The sequence below is a fragment of the Chionomys nivalis genome, chromosome 6 (genome assembly GCF_950005125.1).
Source record: "Chionomys nivalis chromosome 6, mChiNiv1.1, whole genome shotgun sequence".
NCBI classification, from domain to species: domain Eukaryota; kingdom Metazoa; phylum Chordata; class Mammalia; order Rodentia; family Cricetidae; genus Chionomys; species Chionomys nivalis.
Genome location: NC_080091.1, coordinates 11,834,937 through 11,855,282, shown reverse-complemented (window position 1 = coordinate 11,855,282; position 20,346 = coordinate 11,834,937). Strand labels below are relative to the sequence as shown.

Sequence of the window (20,346 nt, the reverse complement as noted above, 5' to 3'; positions counted from 1 at the left end):
TCCAAGAACATCACCCCAAAGCGCTTCAGAGACTGGGTTAAGGGACTGCCGGTCTCGACAAGCACCGCCTCCCGCGTGCATTCACTGGCTGGCTTTCACAGCTATCTCCCCGCGGGCCCGCCCGCTCAGCCAGGAGCGCTTTCGCTAAGCCCCGCCGCCAGGCCCACGTGACTGGACAGCGCCATCGCTCTCGTTCTGGAGCCGCCCAGCGAATCTGGAACTCACGCCTCATTGGCCTCCTGTCTTCTCGCGTGACTTCGAACTGCCCGCCCAGCTCCGGCAGCCCACGGTTTATTGACTCCCATAGACGTCAGTCACTCCCTACCTCCCGCCCCCTGAGCTTTGCGGGAGTCTGACTGGTCACCCGGATTCACGGCCCACGATTGGTCGGCGCAGAGCCACAGCCGCATTCTACTGGCTGCTCCGCGCCGTCCGTCACGCCGGCGGCGGGAGGAGGTGCCCCTCTCCGCTCCCCCCCCCGTCATCTTCCCAGCCGCTGGCTTCCCATCGTGCTCCGCGGCCGTGTGGAGCGAGGCCTTGTTCCCGCGTTGAGCCGCCGCCGCCGCCTCCTCCTCAGCTTGAAGCCTCCACGCCAGGCCCGTCCGCGCCGCTCCATGTCGGACTACAGCACCGGAGGCCCCCCGCCCGGCCCGCCGCCTCCTGCCGGCGGAGGAGGAGGAGCCGCGGGTGCGGGAGGAGGCCCTCCGCCTGGCCCGCCGGGCGCGGGAGACCGGGGCGGCGGAGGCCCCGGCGGCGGCGGCCCGGGTGGAGGAGGCGCGTCCGGGGGCCCTTCGCAGCCTCCCGGTGGTGGCGGCCCAGGGATCCGCAAGGACGCCTTCGCCGACGCTGTGCAGCGGGCCCGCCAGGTGAGGAGGCCGCGAAGGCGCGTGCGCGCGCGGGGGAGGGGGCGGCGGCGCGCGCGGGGTCGCGGGAGGGTCACGTGGGCGGCGGGCTCGGGGCGGGGAGTCTGGGGCCACCTCGGTATGAGGGTGACCCTCTGCGTGCTTCGGGTTAGGGGTTCACTCAGAGGGGGTTCCCGAAAGCCAGACTTTGCACTGGACGAGGGTTGGCAGCTTTGGGGGTCGCCGAGTCCCAGCCCTGAACTTGCATCAGGTCTCTTAGAATAGGAGGGTTGCCGGCTCGGAGTTCCCCAGAACCATTCCTGAGTGCACTGGAGGATTCCTCTAGAACCCACAAAGCTCGCGGTCTGGGACAGTGTCCCCAAGAGCCACCCCCAAGCTTGCACTCTGCATTTCCATTCAGGAAACGCGGCCTTGTATTCTGATGAACCACCCCAGATTCCCGGAGGGGTTGTGATTTGAAGAGGTCCTCTGGTTTTGCAGAGGCCTGAGCTTGGGCATTATGAGGATGTCCCCAAGATCCACTCTTGGGTATGCAGTCGTGGATCTCTCTTAGGAGACATGAAGGTTTGCAATCTGTTAGGGAACTGCTCTTAGGGCTAATGAGGACTCCCAGCCAGCAAGACTTCAAAAAGGATGAGGTCAGGGGTACTGGGAGACCCTTCTTGGAACCCATGAGAGCTTGTTATATTAGGGTCCCCAAGAGCCACGTCAGGGTTTGCAAAAGTTGCGTTCGAGGATGCTAGGGGACCACTATCGGAGGGGATTCGAAGAGGCAGCACATGCTTTGAAGGTGGGGACCCAGCTTAGCACATACTTGGAACCTCCCAGAAGTTCAACACCTACCCTATAGGTAGAGGATCTTGCTTTACACACCCCTACTCCAGTTTCCAATCAAGACAGGTCCCCAAACCAAACAATACTGTCTCTTCCCCGGGAAGGGATTTGGTGATGCATGGGGAGAAGTCCTTCCTCTTGGAATTGGTTGGTTAAGAGAGGACCCTTTGTTGGTGAGATGGGGAAGGCGGACACCAGGCACCTGCTCTTTACTGTTTGAGTTAGTTCAAAAGAGTTGTCTGTCTCCCTTTGGGAACGTGACTTGTTTGGTGACAGCTCATAGAAGTGACATGTGCTGGTGTGACCCAGCTCAACTTTGCTCACAACCCCACTCTCTTCATCTAAAAGTTAAATGGCCCAGGCTCACAATGGATGGTGTTGCCCAGGGGTCTCTGGGCTAAGGACTGGCTCCTCTGTCGTCTTAGCCTTCCTCACTGCCAGGTGGGGTGGGTTCTAGCATGCCTTTCTTCTGGTCGTTCCCCACAGTGTTGATGAAGATGCAACCTACCTTGGGGTGGTGGTGTCATTGCTGTCAAGGATAAGCACAGTTGGTTCTTACAGTATAGACTATCTGGTTCCTGAGTTCAGGATTTGGGGGGTGTGTGTTCGCTTGTTTGGGGATAATGTGAAGGTGCTTTGTGCACTCAACTCTGCTGTATCCCAGAGGGGCTTTTGTTTTGGTTATATGGGGATGTCGGGTGCTTTGAAGACAAGAGTTTGGCTGAGATGTCTCCAGATTTTTTGGGGGGGGGGTTCGAGACAGGGTTTCTCTGTGGTTTTGGAGCCTGTCCTGGAACTAGCTCTTGTAGACCAGGCTGGTCTTGAACTCACAGAGACCCGCCTGCCTCTGCCTCCCGAGTGCTGGGATTAAAGGCGTGCGCCACCACCGCCCGGCTCTCCGGATTTTTTGTAAAGATGTCAGAGGTGAGAGACAGGAAAGTTGGAAGGACCACGCTGAAGTCCTGTTTGCTGCCCAGGCCACTTGTGTGAGGTGACCCAGGGTTCCTGTCCTCCTAAGCTGCTGTTTCCTTTGCACTTAGAATAGCCTGTGAACAGGGGTTCTGCCATTAGGGGAGAACAGGGAGTCTGCAGGGAGACTTTCCTAAAAGTTTCCAGAGTGTATATACCCAAAATCCAGAGCTGCCACTCCAGGCCAAGGCTGGGGCGAACTCGAGGGTTGCTTGAGATAGTAACTTGTCTATACTTCCTACCTCACCCTAGATTGCAGCCAAAATTGGAGGTGATGCTGCTACCACCGTGAATAACAACACTCCCGATTTCGGTTTTGGGGGCCAAAAGAGACAGCTGGAAGATGGAGGTAACTCCTGGTGGTGACGGCAGTGACTGGTTTTCACCCTGGAGGGAAGCCTGGGACTGAGAGGAGTACTTTGTCCCAGTGGGGCTCTAAGACAGGGGAGTTGCCCAGTTTTTTGTTCCGTCTGCCACCCTGAGGTATCAGGTAGCTGAGAGAAGGGCAGGTCGATTGTGACCAAGGAAAACTGTAGGTTCTCAAAATTGTCCCTTCCTTGTGGGAGACGAGACACAGGGCACAGTATCGCCAAGGTTGCTCCTAAGCAGGGCACTTGTTCCCTGGGTATGTCCAGCTCTAATCTGGAAGGACCCCGTGATAGTACTAATGTTAAAAGTGAACTTTGTCACTCTGGGCCAGCACCTTCACCCTCCATCTCTGCTGTCATACGGGATAGTGGTGACTGTGCCTGGAACATAACGCACCAGCTTTAGGGTTGAGGCGGTGCAGGTGGGTGGTGTCGCATCTGACAGTCTCTCTCATCCACAGACCAGCCAGACAGCAAGAAACTGGCTTCCCAGGGAGACTGTAAGTCCGCTGGTGTGTGGGCATGGGGGCATTGGGTGTCCGGGAGACCTGTGTAGTGGCTCAGAAGGTTTAAGGGTCCTCGAGCCTATGGAATTTGAAACATTGGAAAGCTTACACAGGGGCTTAAATGGGAAGCGGCCACAGTGCCCTCAGGATGAGGTCCAGGCACAGGGCTATGTTTTGGGTACTATTTGCCCCTGGTATAAGCAGGGACATCATGGGCTGGGGTTGTGGAGCCTAAATAGGCTCTAAATTAGGCTCTGCTTTGAATTTCTTTCCTCAGCTATTGGTTCTCAACTGGGACCCATCCATCCTCCCCCCAGGTAAGCTCTTCCCTGGCCTCCTGGTGTCTTTGGTTTGGGTGCTGGCAGTGGGGGCAAGGTGTGTGACCATGGGAGCAAAATTACTCCTCGCTGCTCTGCCTGTCCCTCCCTTTCCCACGCTGGGCACTCAGAAGCACTGGCTAGGACTGGGCAGATGCTCCAGGGTAGTCGGAGCCTGTGGGTCTCTGCTGCTGCCCGGCTGCCTCAGATTGCCTAGGGTGAATCTGACCAGGTTGTTGGGACAGGCCACTGATTGTCTTTGAATGAGCCTATAATTTCTTGACAATAGACATTGGCTGGAGAATGAGATGAACTGCGTGGTGAGCCTCTTTTTTTTTTACTGATGTCTGGACTGTCAATGTGGTATGAAAATGTCCAAGGTGGGGAAGCTGTAACTCAGCCAATAGAACACCCACCCTGGATTCCCTCCCCAGCACCCTGTTCCAAGAAAACACAGGCAGGGCTGGAGAGGTGGCTCAGCGGTTAAGAGCATTGACTGCTCTTCCAGAGGACCTGGGTTCAATTCCCAGCACCTACTTGACAGCTCACAACTGTAATTCCAGTTCCAGGGCACCCAACACCCATGGCAAAACACCAATGCACATAAAATATTAAAAAAAAAATAATAATAATAAAGAAAGAAAGAAAGAAATTGTAATTGTTTAGTCTGAACAGTAGTGATACACACCTTTAATCCCAGCATTTGGGAGGCAGAAGCAGGCAGATCTCTGAGTTCAAGGCCAGCTGATCTACAAAGTTAGTTCTAGGACAGCCAAGGCTACACAAAAACCCTGTCTCAAAAAACAAACAAGAATCACAGGCAAGGTGACACACGTCCTATCCTGGCACATGGGAGGTAGAGGCAGGGAATCTGTTCAAAGCTATATGGAACACTTGTCTCCAGAAACAAATTCAAGTGCTGCTGGGCAGCCGTACACACCTTTAATCCTAGCACTGGGGAGGGAGAGGCAGGCAGATCTCTGTGAGTTCGAGGCCGGCCAGGTCTACAAGAGCTAGTTCCAGGACAGCTAGGACTATGCCACAGAGAAACCCTGTCTCAGGAAAAAAAGCAAAGAAAGAAAAAAGAAATTCAAATGCTTGTTCCTACCTGAGGAAATGGGACGACTCATGCCATTTGTAAACTGGTATCTTCATTCTTTACTCTGGCCCTGAAGCTTTTGCCCTTGGGTTGTTAGTAACAGTGTACAGCAGAAGTCCTGGGGCTTCAGGGGTCCAGGCCTTTATCTCCAGGAGAGCTGGAGGCTGATGCTCAGTGTCTCTTCCCACAGGACCTCTATGACAGAAGAGTATAGGGTCCCAGACGGCATGGTGGGCTTGAGTGAGTGTGGGGCCCCATAATGAGGGTGGAGTCCAAGGGGCTACTGGTGGGCATCTTTGGTCTGGGTGCCCTTTCCTGGCCTTTACCTTTCTTCTTTTCCTTCCACCCAGTCATTGGCAGAGGTGGTGAGCAGATTAACAAAATCCAGCAGGACTCGGGCTGCAAAGTTCAGATCTCACCAGGTATGGCCGTCATCTAAAGTTGCCTGGACCCTGGTGCAGAGCTGGCTCTGCTGGGTGGATGCACTGCCACTGAGAGCGACAGGCGCCACAGTGGCTGGAACCTCCTATACTTTATATTCTTACTGTATTTATTTCTTTTGTGTTTGTGGGGGGTACACCTGCCACAGGACACACTTGGAGGTCAGAGGTCAGCTCTGGTCAGGGTGATCAGAGCCTGTACTGCTTCCTGGCTCTTTTTATCAGATGGGATCCAGATATTGAACTCAGGTTATCGGGGTTGGTTTATATGTGGGGTAGTGTAGGCGAATGTGGACTTAGGCATGGGGGCACCTCTCTCGAGGTGGCAGGATCTATGCTGTCACCTAACATGCCATGGAATACGGATTAGTGCCGTAGAAAGCAGAGTGGCAGGTTCAGCCTGGCTCTGAGGCTGCTTGGATCTGCTGTGGAGCACTCCTGTAAGGCCTTGCTCAGGATTTTCCCTTCAGACTTGAGCCAGGATCCCGGATGCTGCTAGGGAGCCCCAGAACTGATTTCTGGACTCTCCCTCCTCCCCTCACCATCCTCCTGCCTTGGTCTCGTGGTGCTCTGCCTGTTTACCTCCCAAGTTTCATCTTCCCCAGTGAGATTTTAAAAAGCAGCCTTCCGGGTGTCTTCTGGCAGGGGAGTGAAATGATTTGTCAGAGAGGGTTGCAGACTGTTCTGAAAGTTTCCTGTCCACACAGCAGCCCTCTGGGCACTGAGCCTCTCCTCTTTTCTGCAGATAGTGGTGGCCTCCCTGAGCGCAGCGTGTCCCTGACTGGAGCCCCTGAGTCTGTCCAGTAAGTTCCCAGCTGGGTCTCCTTTGGGTGTTAATGACACCCATGTGTGTCCCTCCTACCTGACCTGCTCCTAGAACTGTGTAGATGAGTTCACACCCCTCTCAATCCTGAACAGCCCCAGGTCCAGATAGCTCACCTGAGTGGAGTGTAAAGCGGAAACACACTCTTGGGTGCTCACTCTGTTCTCTCTCCAGAAAGGCGAAGATGATGCTGGATGACATTGTGTCACGGGGCCGTGGGGGACCCCCAGGACAGTTCCATGATAACGCTAATGGGGGTCAGAATGGCACGGTGCAGGAGATCATGATCCCCGCTGGCAAGGCTGGCCTGGTCATTGGCAAGGGCGGGGAGACCATCAAGCAGCTGCAGGTGCGGAGCGGCGCAGGGCAGAACACTTGTCCCCACAGTCCCCAGCGGGCCCCTGTCAGAGCCCACTTCTGACAGGCACTTACCATTGTAGGAGCGCGCTGGGGTAAAGATGATTTTAATTCAAGATGGCTCCCAGAATACAAATGTGGACAAGCCACTGCGAATCATCGGGGACCCATACAAAGTGCAGGTGAGTGCCCAGACAGCATGGTCTCTGGAAGGCTCCACTGTCAGGCCTGCTCTGGGGTCTTACCTTGCTGCTGGCAGCAGCATTCTTTCCTTAACCCTTCGGCTTATTCCTTGGGGTGAACACCTCTCTAAGGGATGTGGAGGACCCTTACAGGTGTGTGTGGCGGGGTGCTGGGGCAGTACACTTGCCTGTACCCATTGTCCAATGTGTGTGTCCACAGCAAGCCTGTGAGATGGTGATGGACATCCTGCGAGAACGTGACCAGGGCGGCTTTGGGGACCGCAATGAGTACGGATCTCGAGTTGGTGGAGGCATTGATGTAAGTGCAAGCACTCCAGAGAGGTGGGCAGCAGGAGCAGGGCAGAGCTAGGGCCTCACTGGCTGACCCTATGCCTCCTGACCTCCCAGGTACCTGTACCCCGGCATTCAGTTGGTGTGGTCATTGGCCGGAGTGGAGAGATGATCAAGAAGATCCAGAATGACGCTGGTGTACGCATCCAGTTCAAGCAAGGTCAGTGGGCACCATCTTGGCCCAGGCACGAGTGTTGCCCCTGTCTCTCGTAGGCCCTCAGTACTTATGGAAAGTTGATGCCAAGTTCCTGTTGGTTGCTTCTCGGAAACCATTGTCTCCCCAAGTTTAGCTAGTTCTGTGGACCCCAAAGGTGGGAAGACACTCATGCCACGCTGAAAGGATGGGGGCATGTTCTGGGCAAAAGTCCACCTGCATGTTGGCAGCAAGTCAGGGAAGCTGGTCTCAAACTATGGCAGAGTCAGGAAGCTTGACTTTCTAAGTGGCTGTCTCTTGGTGTGACCGTCAGATGACGGGACAGGCCCTGAGAAGATTGCTCACATCATGGGGCCTCCAGACCGGTGTGAGCATGCAGCCCGGATCATCAATGACCTCCTTCAGAGCCTTCGGAGTGGGCCCCCAGGTCCTCCAGGGGCCCCTGGCATGCCCCCTGGGGGCCGGGGTCGGGGCCGGGGCCAAGGCAACTGGGGCCCTCCTGGAGGAGAGATGACCTTCTCCATTCCTACCCACAAGTGTGGCTTGGTCATTGGTCGAGGTGAGTCCCTGAGGCTCTGCCCTTTCCTGCCTGGTTCTGCACCTGTCAGCCCTTCACTAGCTGTCATCCCGCATCCCAGGTGGTGAGAATGTGAAGGCCATTAACCAGCAGACGGGCGCCTTTGTGGAGATATCTCGGCAGCTGCCACCCAATGGGGACCCCAACTTCAAGTTGTTCGTCATCCGGGGCTCACCCCAGCAGATTGACCATGCAAAGCAGCTCATTGAGGAGAAGATAGAGGTGAGTTCCATGGGTGCTGTTAAAGGCCCCCCGCCCCGGTTGGTCTGCTCACCACCGCTGCCACTTTTTCCTTCAGGGTCCCCTCTGCCCAGTTGGACCAGGCCCTGGAGGACCAGGCCCTGCTGGACCTATGGGGCCTTTCAACCCTGGACCCTTCAACCAGGGGCCTCCAGGAGCACCCCCACAGTGAGTATTCATTGGCTTTCTGGATTGTGTATGGGCTTGTGGAGCCCCTGGCACAGGAGGGACAGGGCCTGTCTCAGCCCTGCCCCCTCAAGCACAGGAGGGCTGTGTTCAGCCTGTTTGATAGGTGCCCTTAGAGACTGCTCTGCGCTTGACCTTGGTCTCCATCCTGTGTGTCAGCCCCAGCTTTAGGTGTGGTAGGGACTTCCATATCACACTCTTGAGCCAGCTCACGACTACCTCTCCTCCCCTGCAGTGCCGGTGGTCCCCCTCCTCATCAGTACCCGCCTCAGGGCTGGGGCAATACCTACCCCCAGTGGCAACCGCCTGCTCCCCATGACCCAAGTAAGTGTCAGTACCGTGTAGGAGATTTGGGGGTGACATCAGACCGACTGCCGTGCCCTCCCTCAACCGACATCTCTTCCTGTAGATAAAGCTGCTGCAGCAGCTGCAGACCCCAATGCTGCCTGGGCCGCCTACTACTCCCACTACTACCAGCAACCCCCGGGCCCTGTGCCAGGCCCTGCCCCAGCCCCTGCAGCCCCACCTGCACAGGGGGAGCCCCCCCAGCCTCCGCCCACTGGCCAGTCGGATTATACCAAGGCCTGGGAAGAGTATTACAAGAAGATTGGTAAGTTCAGTGCCAGGGAGCAGTGGGGTATTGCACACAGGATCCAGCTGTCCTGACACCCTGTTCTTCAGGCCAGCAGCCCCAGCAACCTGGTGCGCCCCCACAGCAGGACTACACCAAGGCCTGGGAAGAATACTACAAGAAGCAAGGTGAGCTGCTGGGTGGGACCGGGGATGGGGCTGCGCATGGGTGTGGGTTCTTCCGCCAGCCACTAATTGTCCTCTCTGCCTATAGCGCAAGTGGCCACTGGTGGGGGTCCTGGAGCACCCCCTGGTTCCCAGCCCGACTACAGCGCCGCCTGGGCTGAGTATTACAGACAGCAGGCCGCTTACTACGGACAGACCCCAGGCCCTGGTGGCCCACAGCCACCTCCCACCCAGCAGGGACAGCAGCAGGCAAGTGGGAACTGCCACCCTCCTCCTCCTCCTTTCTCCTTCCAACCCCCGGCCACCGTCCATCCTGCCTTAGTGGGTAGCGCCGGAAACCCTTTCCCCTGCGGGGTGTGCCCTTGATGCCAGCCTCGGGCGCGTGGCCAGAGTCTCCCGGAGCCCCGCAGCCCCGCCGTTGGGAAGCGCACGCCTGCTGGGTGCAGAGGCTCACGGAAGAGGCTCCTCCAGCAGCCGCAGCTGCTGTTGGTGCAACGTTGTCGGGTGCTGGGGGCACCGGCCGAAAAGGTGGAACTCTGAACTGCTGGGGTGTCCCGGGTGGGGGCAGGAAGTGGGGACTGTACTCGGCGCCATGCCGGTTGCCGAACCCGCTCGCTCAAAATCTGGCCACTTGGGAAGAAAATGTCTATTTTTTTCCCCTTCTCAGCATCACTATTTTGGGTTTTGTTCTTTTTTATTCTTTTATTTTTTTAAAGACACCATCCTTATCCCCCATGTCCAAGTAACTGCGTGTTGCAGGCGGCCTTGGCTCTGCTGGGGTGGAGGGGAGCCCACTGAGGGGACTGGGCCCTCCCTGCCTGGCAAGGCCACCTCTAGTGCACTTGCCTCTGTGTCCCAGTCTTGTCTGTGAAGTGGGCATGACGATCGTTGCCACCTTCCAACCTACCTCACAGGGGTGTTGTGGGGACACCATGATCTGAATGTTGTGACGCCGAGCCGCCGCCTCCCTCCTCTGCCCCCTCCTCCCCACCCTGGCACTTCTCCCTTGTGCGTCCCTTCCATGCCTCTGGCTTCTGCTGCAGACCCCTCCTCCTCTTCTCTGCTTCTCTTCCACCAAGGAGCAGTCTGACTTCAGCAGAGTCCCCAAGACAGACAGCCACAGCCCCCTGCCTGGCCTGTGCGGGCTTGGGTCCGGCCTCCTGGCCGGCTGCCTGGAGTCGCAGCCTCTTGCAGTCCGGCCGCCCTCCTGCCATGACCATTCCTGTCTCTCCCTCTCCGCAGGCAATTGAAGCAAATGGATATGAACTTCATCTGTGAAAATATTTTTTCCCTCCATTTTTGTTCCATTTGGGGGCTTCTTTTATTGGTTTCTATAATTTGATTGGTTTGGTGAGAGAGCAATGGCTGCCCGGGGTGCAGGGGGTCCCCCTCATGAGGCGTTCCCTCTCTCATTCTGTGTGTCTCACATCTTTTTCCTTCCAAAACCGGGATCCTTCATGTTGAGCCAGCCTTAGAAAATAGCGAGAATTTAACCTCTGCCAAAAAAAAAAAAAGTTTAAAAATTAAATCACAAAGAGCAGAACAAAACCTATAAAATGATATATATATAGAAATATATAAATCTCTATCCCCCAGCCTCTGAGCCCACCCTCTGAGGGAAGCGGCTCACTTCTTCCCTACTGCCCGGGGCCTATTCTTGTTTTTAAATAAACTTTTTAAAGGAAAGAAACAAGTCACTCTTGCTATCTTTGTTTTTCGTTTTTTTAGTTAGAGTTGGAACATTCCTTGGACCAGGTGTGGGTGTCGCAGGCCCCTCCTGCTCTGCCCATCTATCTGTATCTCCCCTCTCCCTTTCTCTCTCCCCTCTGCTCTTCCCTGGCTCCGCCCCATACCCACCCCAACCCAGGACTGGCCTGGTACGTTGTCATCTGTTGAGGATGAGATAAACTGAGAAAATGAGAACAAAACAACAAAAAAATTGTATGGCAGTTTTTACTTTTTATCGCTCGTTTTTAACTTCACAAATAAATGGTAACAAAACCTCCCTGTGTCTTCCTGGCTGCTGTCTGTCTTCTACCCTTCAAGTAGACCTCGGCAGCAGGTGACCTTTCATTACACACAGAGCGAGTAGGGTAGAGGTGATGAGTGAGTGCGGTCCCCTTCCTTTTGGGGAGCCTACCCAGCTGTCTGTACTCTTTCCCTCTGGGGCCTGGAGAACCAGGCACTGAGGATGCTCCCTGGGGCACATGTTCCCATGGATGTGGCCACACTTGTCACTAAGGCTGCCTTGTGGAAACATCCCATTGGGGCACAGGCCTGACTTGCCTGTGTGTGGCTAATATTGAGTGGGAAGTAGAGGTCAGGCCTGCATGAGTAAAAGCCACTTGGGATGCATGGACAAAGTGGGTAGTGCCAAGGGCTCTAAGGCAGTGTGCCAGCCTGTGAAGTTACCTTTTGTGATGAAAATCAGTCGGGGCCAGAGAGATGGCATAGCAGGTGAAAGTGCTGGTCCCAAAATCAGGTGCATTGACTCCCCTGGAACCCCAGCCAGATGGGGGGAGGGGCTTATGGGCCACAGCATCAGGCCCAAAAGAACCCACTCTCCAAAGCTGCCTTCAGACCCCTTGCACACCATGGCACACTACAAAATGACCAGTGTCCACATGATGCAGTGACAGCTGCCACCTCTAGGTGAAGGTAGTTCCCCTCTGGCTGTGTTAAGTGCTGTCCGCCCACAAGGGGCCCTGTTATCACCAAGGTCTCACCTCACAGGCCTGGGTCCTGTGTACTGTGGGGGATGGACGTTGGCCCCTCCCTGCCTCACTGCAGACTCTCAATGACCAAGCAGCACTTGGCAAAAATGCTCTCGGGGGCTTCTTCAGCCAAGATCTAGGGGAGAGGAAGCCATAGGGTCAAGGTACAGCTCATGGCAAGATCTATGCTCCCATAACTGCTTCAAGGCAATCCCTGATGTGAGCAAGTTTGCAGCCTGGGTAACAGCAATGGGTGTGGGGGGAGTTGAGACCACATGGGTACAGGGAGCAGAAGGCAGAGTCTCCAATGCTTGTTCCCACAGAGATGAGAACACCAACGTCCCTTACCCTGTGCTGAGCCAGACGTATGGGCAGCATCAGGGCTTCATAGCTACACAGGTGCAGCTTTGGGACCCCACTGTAGCTTTCAGGAGCTAAACACATCCAGGGGCTCACATCTGTCAGTGCTGGGGAGACATGAGTTCTGGGCCAGCCTGGGCTACATGAAATAGAATCCCCATTTCAAACTGGCTAAGCGGAGCCTTCTTCCAGGTACCCACATTTCGCAGAAGGTTCTTTTGCTGGTAGAAGGCCAGGACGGGCTCACACAGGGTGTAGTATGTTTCTAGACGCTTGTGGATGGTCGATTCTGAATCATCTGTCCGGTGCTCTACCTGTCCACGTTGCAACACTCTGCGCACCATGGTCTCCATGGAGCAGTCAAACACCATGACTACGTTGGGGGCCCTGCCCACCTAGACAATATCCAACAGGACAGGGTGAGGAGAGGGTCTTGCACAGACTCCCAAGAGGCCATGAGCTTGGCGGGGGGCGGGGGGGGGACTGTGTCTGTGTGATATAAATTCAATGTCTATGGATACCAGAAGAGGAGGGCATCAGGGCCCTTGGCAATGAATGGATGCTGAGAACTGAACTCCGGTCCTCTAGAAACAGCAATATACATTCTTTTAAACATTTAGCTTAACATTGTGATGCATGCCTTTAATCCCATCACTTGGAAGGCAGAGGCACATGGATCTTTGAGTTGGAGGCCACTCTGGTGTACAGAGTGAGTTCCAGGACAACCAGGGCTACACAGGGAAACTTGGTCTTGAAAAAAATACTTCTTATTTCTAAGAGAGAGTCTTGAACGTTCAGACGTGTCTGGGATTGAAGGGGAATGGCACCATGCCTCCCTGGCTCAATACACACTTTTTTTTTTTTTTATTTATTATGTATGCAATATTCTGTCTGTGTGTATGCCTGCAGGCCAGAAGAGGGCACCAGAGCCCATACAGATGGTTGTGAGCCACCATGTGGTTGCTGGGAATTGAACTCAGGACCTTTGGAAGAGCAGGCAATGCTCTTAACCTCTGAGCCATCTCTCCAGCCCCCTCAATACACACTCTTGACAGCTTTCTCTGCAGCCTGCAACCTTCGTTTTTTGTTTGTTTTGTGAGGGTTTATCACTGGCCTAAAACTTTACAAGCAGGCTAGACTGGCCAGCGAGCCCTAGGGATGTTCCTGTCTCCCCTGTTCAGGAGCTGAGATCAAGCATACATGCCACACCCAGATTTTTTGTTTCATGTTAAAGATTTATCATACATACAGTGTTCTGCCTGCGTGTATGCTTATACGCCAAGAAGAGGACAGCATATCCCATTATAGATGGTTGCAAGCCACCATGTGGGTGATGGGAATTGAACTCAGAACCTCTGGAAGAACAGCCAGTGCTCTTAACCTCAGCCATCTCTCCAGCTCCACACCCAGGTTTTTATATGGACTCTTGGCATAGAACTCAGGCCCAGACACTTGCAACACCAGCACTCTGCTGACTGAGCCATATCATGTACCCTTGGTGTACTTTGGGAGACAGGGTCTCATGCCACCCTAGCTGACATGGAACTCCTGATCCTCCTGTCTCCAGTGCCAGGAGATGAAATCACAGGTGTGCACAGCCATACTGGATATGTTCTTTTATTATTTTATTTATTTTTTCTTTCTTTTTTAAAATATTTATTTATTATGTATACAATGTTCTGTCTGTGTGTGTGCCTACAGGCCAGAAGAGGGCACCAGACCTCATTACAGATGGTTGTGAGCCACCATGTGGTTGCTGGGAATTGAACTCAGGACCTTTGGAAGAGCAGGCAATGCTCTTAACCGCTGAGCCATCTCTCCAACCCCCCTATTATTTTATTTATTGACTATTATCTCTTTAAGACAAGGTCATTCATTTTATATACCCAATACTGACCTTAAACTTAACATTCCTCCTGCCTCAGCCTCCTGAATGCTGATACCATAAAACCTGTTACTTAGTTATGCCGTTTTGCTTCCCCCCACCTTTCTTTTTAGATAGGGTTGCACTATATAGCCCTGGACCTGACCTTGTAGAGCAGGCTTTCCACAAGTTCATATCCAATTCATATCCACCGGCCTGTTTCCCGGGTGCTGGGGTTAAACATGTGTGCTACCTCACCTGACCCTTTGCTGTTTTTCCTCTCTTTTTTTTTTTCCTTCTCCTTTTTCTTTTGGACAGGGTCTCAGAAGCCCACACTGTCCTTGAACCCCAGTTGTCCTTCCTGCTCCCACTTCCCCAGACCAGTGCTCGGATGGCAGGTATTCCACACATCCTTGAGCTGACACTAATGGGGTTCACTTCTACCCAGGCTCTGGGGATGGAGCTCAGGACTTTAAATATAGGAAGCCAGCGCTCTGCCCTCCGAGTCCACCCCCACCCAAGTCAAGGCTTGATTTGCAGTAGTGGGCATTGCATGTGCAGAGCATGTAAGACAAACATGGGAAGGGTGACAGTTCTCTGCCCTTCCCCTGTCCCTCCACGGGCTTGCTCTCTCTCTCTCTCTCTCTCTCTCTCTCTCTCTCTCTCTCTCTCTCTGTCTCTCTGTCTCTCTGTCTCTCTGTCTCTCTGTCTCTCTCTGTCTTTCTCTCTCCAGGCTTGGTGGCAAGCACTTTACCTGCTGAGACATCTCACTGGTCTCTCTTCATCCTTTTTTTTTTTTTTTTTAAGATTTATTTATTGGGCTGGAGAGATGGCTCAGTGGTTAAGAGCATTGCCTGCTCTTCCAAAGGTCCTGAGTTCAATTCCCAGCAACCACATGGTGGCTCACAACCATCTGTAATGAGGTCTGGTGCCCTCTTCTGGCCTGCAGGCATACATGTAGACAGAATATTGTATACATAATAAATATTTTTTAAAAAAGATTTATTTATTATGTATACAGTGTTCTGTCTGCATGTTTGCCTACATGCCATAATAGGGCACCAAATCTCATAATAGGTGGCTATGAGCCACCATGTGGTTGCTGAAAATTGAACTCAGGATTTTGGAAGAGCAGGCAGTGCTCTTAACTTCTGTCTCTCCAGCCCATTCTTCATTCTTTTTTAAAATATTTTTTAAACTACGAGTATATGTGTGTGCTACACATGAGCGAGCACTGGTACCCACAGAGGAGTGAGGTGCAGGCAGTTGGGAATCACCTGAAGTGGGTGATGGGAACTGAATGCAGATCCTCTGAAAGAGCATTGAGTGCTCTTAACTACTGAGTCATCTTTTCAGCCAAAATCTCTCCTTCCTCCCTCCTTCTTTCTCTCTTATTTTGAGAAAGGAAGTATTCTCTGTGTAGCCTTGGCTGTCCTAGAACTTTGTAGACCAGGCTAGCCTCAAACTCAAAGAGATCAGCACCTGCCTCTGCCTCTGAGTGCTGGTATTAAAGGCGTGCACCACCACTACTTGGCAAGAAATTTATACTTAGCCGGGCAGTGGTGGCACACGCCTTTAATCCCAGCACTCGGGAGGCAAAGGCAGGCGGATCTCTGGGAGTTCGAGGCCAGCCTGGTCTACAAGAGCTAGTTCCGGGACGGGCACCAAAGCTACAGAGAAACCCCGTCTCGGGGGGAAAAAAAAAAATATATATATATATATACACTTAAGGCACATTCTTACATTCTTAGCCCTCACTGGGGATTCTAGGTGGGCACCCTGACCACGCCCCCAGCCACTCACTGCGGGATTCTAAGCAGGGGCTCCACCCCTGAGCTGTATCTCAGCCCCTCTCTTGGGGACTTTGGGGGTGTCAGTGCACCACCAGGCTTCAATCTTCAGGTCTTTAAGACAAAGACTTATTCTGTGTAGGTATTGTCAAGTGCACCCATGTGGTGCGTGGTTAGGGCTCAGTGGTAGAGTGCTTGTGTCCTTGGAGAGGACCTCATCCTCATGAGGGCTCACAACCATTCTAAGTCTAGTTCCAGTGGACCTGATGCCATCTTCAGACCCAGACCTCAAAGGGGCAAGCCAGGCACATCTGTAGTGGACATACAGACGTGCAAACAAAATACTCACATGCATAAATTTGAATCTCTGAAAAAAGGAATTAACTGCTACTGTCCAGCCAACACCTTGTTGTGATGTTGCACGCCTGTGTTCCTGGCATTCAGTGGGCCTAGGCAGGAGGACTGCAGAGACTTCCTGGCCAGCCTGGCCACACAGAGAGACACTGTCTCCAGAAAAAAAAAACAAAAAACAAAGCCAGCCAGACGGACAGTGCTGTCTCGCTGTCCTCCCAGCACTGGGGAAGGGGAGGTAGAGGCATCGACATCAATGTCACCCTTGGGTACTTAAAAGGTGGAGGCCAAATCTAGGCGGTGGTGGCGCACGCCTTTAATCCCAGCACCCAGGAGGCAGAGGCAGGCAGATCTCTGTGAGTTTGAGGCCAGCCTGGACTACAGAGCAAATTCCAGAACAGGAACCAAAGCTACACACAAAAACCCTCTCAAGAAAGAAAGAAAGAAAGAAAGGAAGAAAGGAAGGAAGGAAGGAAGAAAGGAAGAAAGGAAGAAAGAAAAAAGAAAGGCCATGAGACACTGAGGACTGAGGCTGCTCCACCCTGACTCCCAGCCCACAGTTCCCTTTCGTTTACACAGTTTCACATGTTAAGGATCTGACTGATATTTAAACAAGGGGCAGGGATGCTACTTCTGCAGCAAAGCTCCCAGCTTCTCATAAAACCACTGGCTTGGGAACATGGGGCCTGCACGTCCCCATGGCAACAGCAGGGGGATGCTTACTGAGCTCATTGGCAACTCTCTGCATGGGTAAATTCACTCTCTGGATTCTTCCATCAGCTTGCACCACCAGCATCCGAGTGTGGAGGCCAATTGTGCCTTCCACAGTTGTTCCCACCTTAGTTTTTTTTTTTTTTTTTTTTTTTTATGATTTAAAAAATATTTGTGGCCGGGCAGTGGTGGCGCACGCCTTTAATCCCAGCACTCGGGAGGCAGAGGCAGGCGGATCTCTGTGAGTTCGAGACCAGCCTGGTCTACAAGAGCTAGTTCCAGGACAGGCTCCAAAACCACAGAGAAACCCTGTCTCGAAAAACCAAAAAAAAAAAAATTGTGTGTGCATGTGTGTGAGCCAGGTGGTGGCGGCACACGCCTTTAACGCCTTTAATCCCAGCACTCGGAGGTAGAGGCAGGTGGACCTCAGAGTTTGAGACTAGCCTGGGCTACACAGAGAAACCCTGTTTCGATAAACGAACAAAAACGTATGTGTATAAGCTTTCCCTGGGTGAGTTTATGTGCACCATACACACAGAAGCCTGTAGGGGCCAGAAGAGGGCGGCGGGTCCCTTAAAACAGGAGTTGCAGGTGGTTGTGAGCCACCACGTAGGGAACTGAGTTAAAGTACAGTTACTGCTCTTAACTGCTGAGCCCTCTAGACTGCAGCCTGTTTTGTTCAATTTTTATTGTTTGTTTGAGACAGCTGAACTCTACATGTAGCCTGGGCTGGCCTGGAAACCACAATACTCCTGCCTCACAGGCTCCCAGTGCTGGGCGTCCAGGCCTACGCCTTCATGCATCCCTGCTTCTGACCCTTACTGCGCATGAGGCTGGGCACGGTCCTGGCAGGCAGAGGGCTTGCCTAGCACGCAGCCCTGCCTGGGTTCCACCCTCTGGTGGCACGGGGCTGCCATCTCGCACCCGAAAGGCGGAGGCAGGAAGGTTACGACTTCAGGGTCAGCCTGTCCGAGTTGTGAGTTTGAGAGCAGCCTAGGCCACTAGAGCTAAAAGAAAGGAGGTCTCCCAGCCTCAGACCCTCAGGCATCATCCTTTCGGGCTTTGAGAGGAGTGGGGGAGGGGTAGCCTGGAACCTCCACGCAGGCACGCATATCGCACATCCAGAACATTGTGGGGTCGGGACACTCACAATTCGCTCAAACTCTTTGGCCTGTTCCAGCTCTCTAGGGAAGCCATCGATGAGAAAACCGCTGCTCTCTGGACCGGACAACAGGCTGTCACTGACCATGTCCAGAATGAGACCCTGGGAAGGAAAGTGCGTGGACTCGGGACTCAGTGCGCAGGCCCCGCCCCCCGCCCCGCCCCTCAGAGGCCAGGTGCTGCGGAGGAAGCAGGACCCGGCACCTTCATCACTAGCTTTCTTTCTGCTTGTAGGTTTTCATTTGTTCTGTGCAGCCCTGGCTATCTTAGAACTCATCGACTGGGCTGGCCTCAAACTTGCAGAGATCCAACTGCCTCTTCCTCTCAAATGCTGGGACTAAAGAAGCATGCCACCGCCAGGCTCAAGGCTGGACTCTTAAAAGTTTATTAGATATTGTTGGGTGATGGAGGCTCACACCTTTAATCCCAGCACTCAGAAGGTAGAGGCACTTGGATCCGATCTCTGAGTTCCAGACCAGCTTGGTCTCCAGAGCTCCAGGACAGCCAGGGCTACATAGAGAAACCCTGTCTCAAAAACAAAGTTTACTAGATCTCTTTATTATGTATCTAGTTGTGGAGGGGTGGCGCATGTTCCACAGCGTGTGTGGGGGTCAGAGGACAGCTTAGAGCAGGGGGTTCTCTCCTTCCATCACAGAGGCCCCAGGGACTGAGCTAGGTTGTTAGACTTGGCTGCAAGTACCTTCACCCACAGTGCCATCTCTCTGGTCCTTGGCATGGACTCTTTCTGTAGTCACGATACCACCAAACTCCTCATCCTCCTGACTCCACCTCCTGAGTGCTGGGTTGTCCAGTGTGCACCCAGTTTCTGCGGTGCTGGGGATGGGACCCAGGGTTTTGTGCATGCTAGGTGAGCGCTCTGCCAACTGACCTCCGCCACAGCCCTTAACATGACTTTTTTTGGGGTAGAGTTTATTTATTTATCCATGTCTACATGGATGTCTGTGCATGTGCGTAGAGCCCTCAGGCTAGATGAAGGCGTCAGATCCCCCTGGAACTAGAGTTACAGTTGTGAGACACCACGTGGGTCCTGGGCTGGAGCAACAGAGGCCCTTAACCGGCCCCACTTCACAGCTTCTCATGACGACCATCAGCATGACAAGGCAATGGCTGGCCAGGACACCCTGGCGTCGTGGGGACTCTGTCCTGCTGTGCCCCCGTTTCCCTTGAACTCTCACCGTGGGCACCAGGAGTCCCTGCTGCATGATGTCCCGGATCTTCCGGCCCCGCTTGGTGCTCCTCTGAGCCTCCTCCCGCAGCAGCTGGCCCAGCCCCACATGGCAGAAGCCGTACTTGGTGGCCATGTTTCTGCACTGGGTCCCTTTCCCGCAGCCGGGGCCGCCCACCACGAAGATGATCAGGAGGGACTTCAGGACATCTATGGTGTTCAGGGAAGACAGAGCGGGTACTAGTGCGTGTCTTTAGGGATCGTGGCCTCGCATCGAAGGGATTCGCACCGCTGGGATTCTCTTGAGCCATTTGCAAAGACCTCCTCGGAGCACCTCAGTAACTCCACCACCCCATTTTACAGATGATGAAAGGGAAAGGAAAGGTCCTCAAACTCACCCAGCCGCACCCTGCTCCGCCCACCGTGAGGTGCTGCTGTCTATTCCGCCTGCTGGCGTCTCTGCCCTTTCCTCTCCCTGCCTCAGACCCTCACAGTCAGCCATGGTTCTTTCCCCCTTTCCACTCGCTCTGGTCCTCCTAGTCAGCCTCTGATGCAGGGCGCACGGCCTCTGATGGCGAAGAAAGCAATGTCTTGGCTACTAGACATATCTGTGGAGTCAAGAGTTTATGGTTCCACGTCTGTGTCTCCCCGCAGCCCCGCTTAACCAACTCCTATGCGTCCCGCTGACTCCCTTTCTCTGAGCGCTCCCTCTAGAGTTGTAATTTCCATTTCGGAGACTGGCCTCGCTACCCGTTAAGTTATCTCCCAAAGGCACCAACAACGGTGGGGCGGGGGCATGCGCAGCTGCGCCTCTGCCCTGTTAGTGTGTGCACACCCTGACGGCGAGGACGCCTGCCCCTCCCACGCCCCCTTCCCCGCGTTACCCTTCTCCTGGGGCCTCAGAGCTCTGCCCGTCTGGGGCAGCGTGGACTCACACAGACCCATCCCGTCCGCAGGCCGGGCTACGCGAGACCCCGTCTGCTCCCCACCCCTGAGCCCTCGGCTCCGCTCTGCGTCACAAGGGGCTCATGCTGCAAGATCCCCGGGACTCCCTCGGCACCGGGACGCAGAGGAAACGGAATCCCGCGCCCACCCCGGAGGCGCCCCGAGAGCCCCCCCACCGCGGAGCCGGCCGCGGTTGCTACGGCAACGCGCCCTCGGCGCACGCGCGCGCGCGCGAGAGCGCC

At 54.2% G+C, this 20,346-nt stretch overlaps 2 protein-coding genes across 2 annotated transcripts; one reads left to right on the top strand and one right to left on the bottom strand.

The window, feature by feature from the left end:
- Positions 1-494: 494 nt before the first annotated feature.
- On the top strand, positions 495-11,027 carry Khsrp (KH-type splicing regulatory protein). Its single transcript, XM_057771797.1, has 18 exons — positions 495-866; positions 2,919-3,015; positions 3,496-3,534; positions 3,818-3,857; positions 5,147-5,196; positions 5,307-5,378; positions 6,142-6,199; positions 6,394-6,568; positions 6,660-6,758; positions 6,979-7,077; positions 7,167-7,269; positions 7,577-7,822; positions 7,902-8,062; positions 8,139-8,248; positions 8,502-8,590; positions 8,676-8,876; positions 8,948-9,025; positions 9,111-11,027. Exons 1-18 carry the CDS (start codon positions 615-617, stop codon positions 9,386-9,388), a joined length of 2,247 nt encoding a protein of 748 aa, XP_057627780.1. The 5' UTR covers positions 495-614; the 3' UTR covers positions 9,389-11,027.
- Positions 11,028-11,803: 776 nt separating this feature from the next.
- On the bottom strand, positions 11,804-20,156 carry LOC130875661 (adenylate kinase isoenzyme 1-like). The gene is made up of 4 exons (XM_057771699.1): positions 20,044-20,156; positions 19,170-19,369; positions 12,297-12,491; positions 11,804-11,872 (listed from the first exon to the last, which is right to left on the bottom strand). Exons 1-4 carry the CDS (start codon positions 20,102-20,104, stop codon positions 11,804-11,806), a joined length of 525 nt encoding a protein of 174 aa, XP_057627682.1. The 5' UTR covers positions 20,105-20,156.
- Positions 20,157-20,346: the final 190 nt, after the last annotated feature.

Coding starts and splice junctions, on each gene's coding strand:
- Khsrp (XM_057771797.1), top strand. CDS start 615: ATGTCGGACTACAGCACCGGAGGCCCCCCGCCCGGCCCGCCGCCTCCT. Junction 7,078..7,166: donor GAGTTGGTGGAGGCATTGAT/GTAAGTGCAAGC, acceptor CTGACCTCCCAG/GTACCTGTACCCCGGCATTC. Junction 8,591..8,675: donor GCCTGCTCCCCATGACCCAA/GTAAGTGTCAGT, acceptor CTCTTCCTGTAG/ATAAAGCTGCTGCAGCAGCT.
- LOC130875661 (XM_057771699.1), bottom strand. CDS start 20,104: ATGGGTCTGTGTGAGTCCACGCTGCCCCAGACGGGCAGAGCTCTGAGG. Junction 12,492..19,169: donor AGGGACTCCTGGTGCCCACG/GTGAGAGTTCAA, acceptor GATATTGTCTAG/GTGGGCAGGGCCCCCAACGT. Junction 11,873..12,296: donor AAAAGAACCTTCTGCGAAAT/GTGGGTACCTGG, acceptor CCTCTCCCCTAG/ATCTTGGCTGAAGAAGCCCC.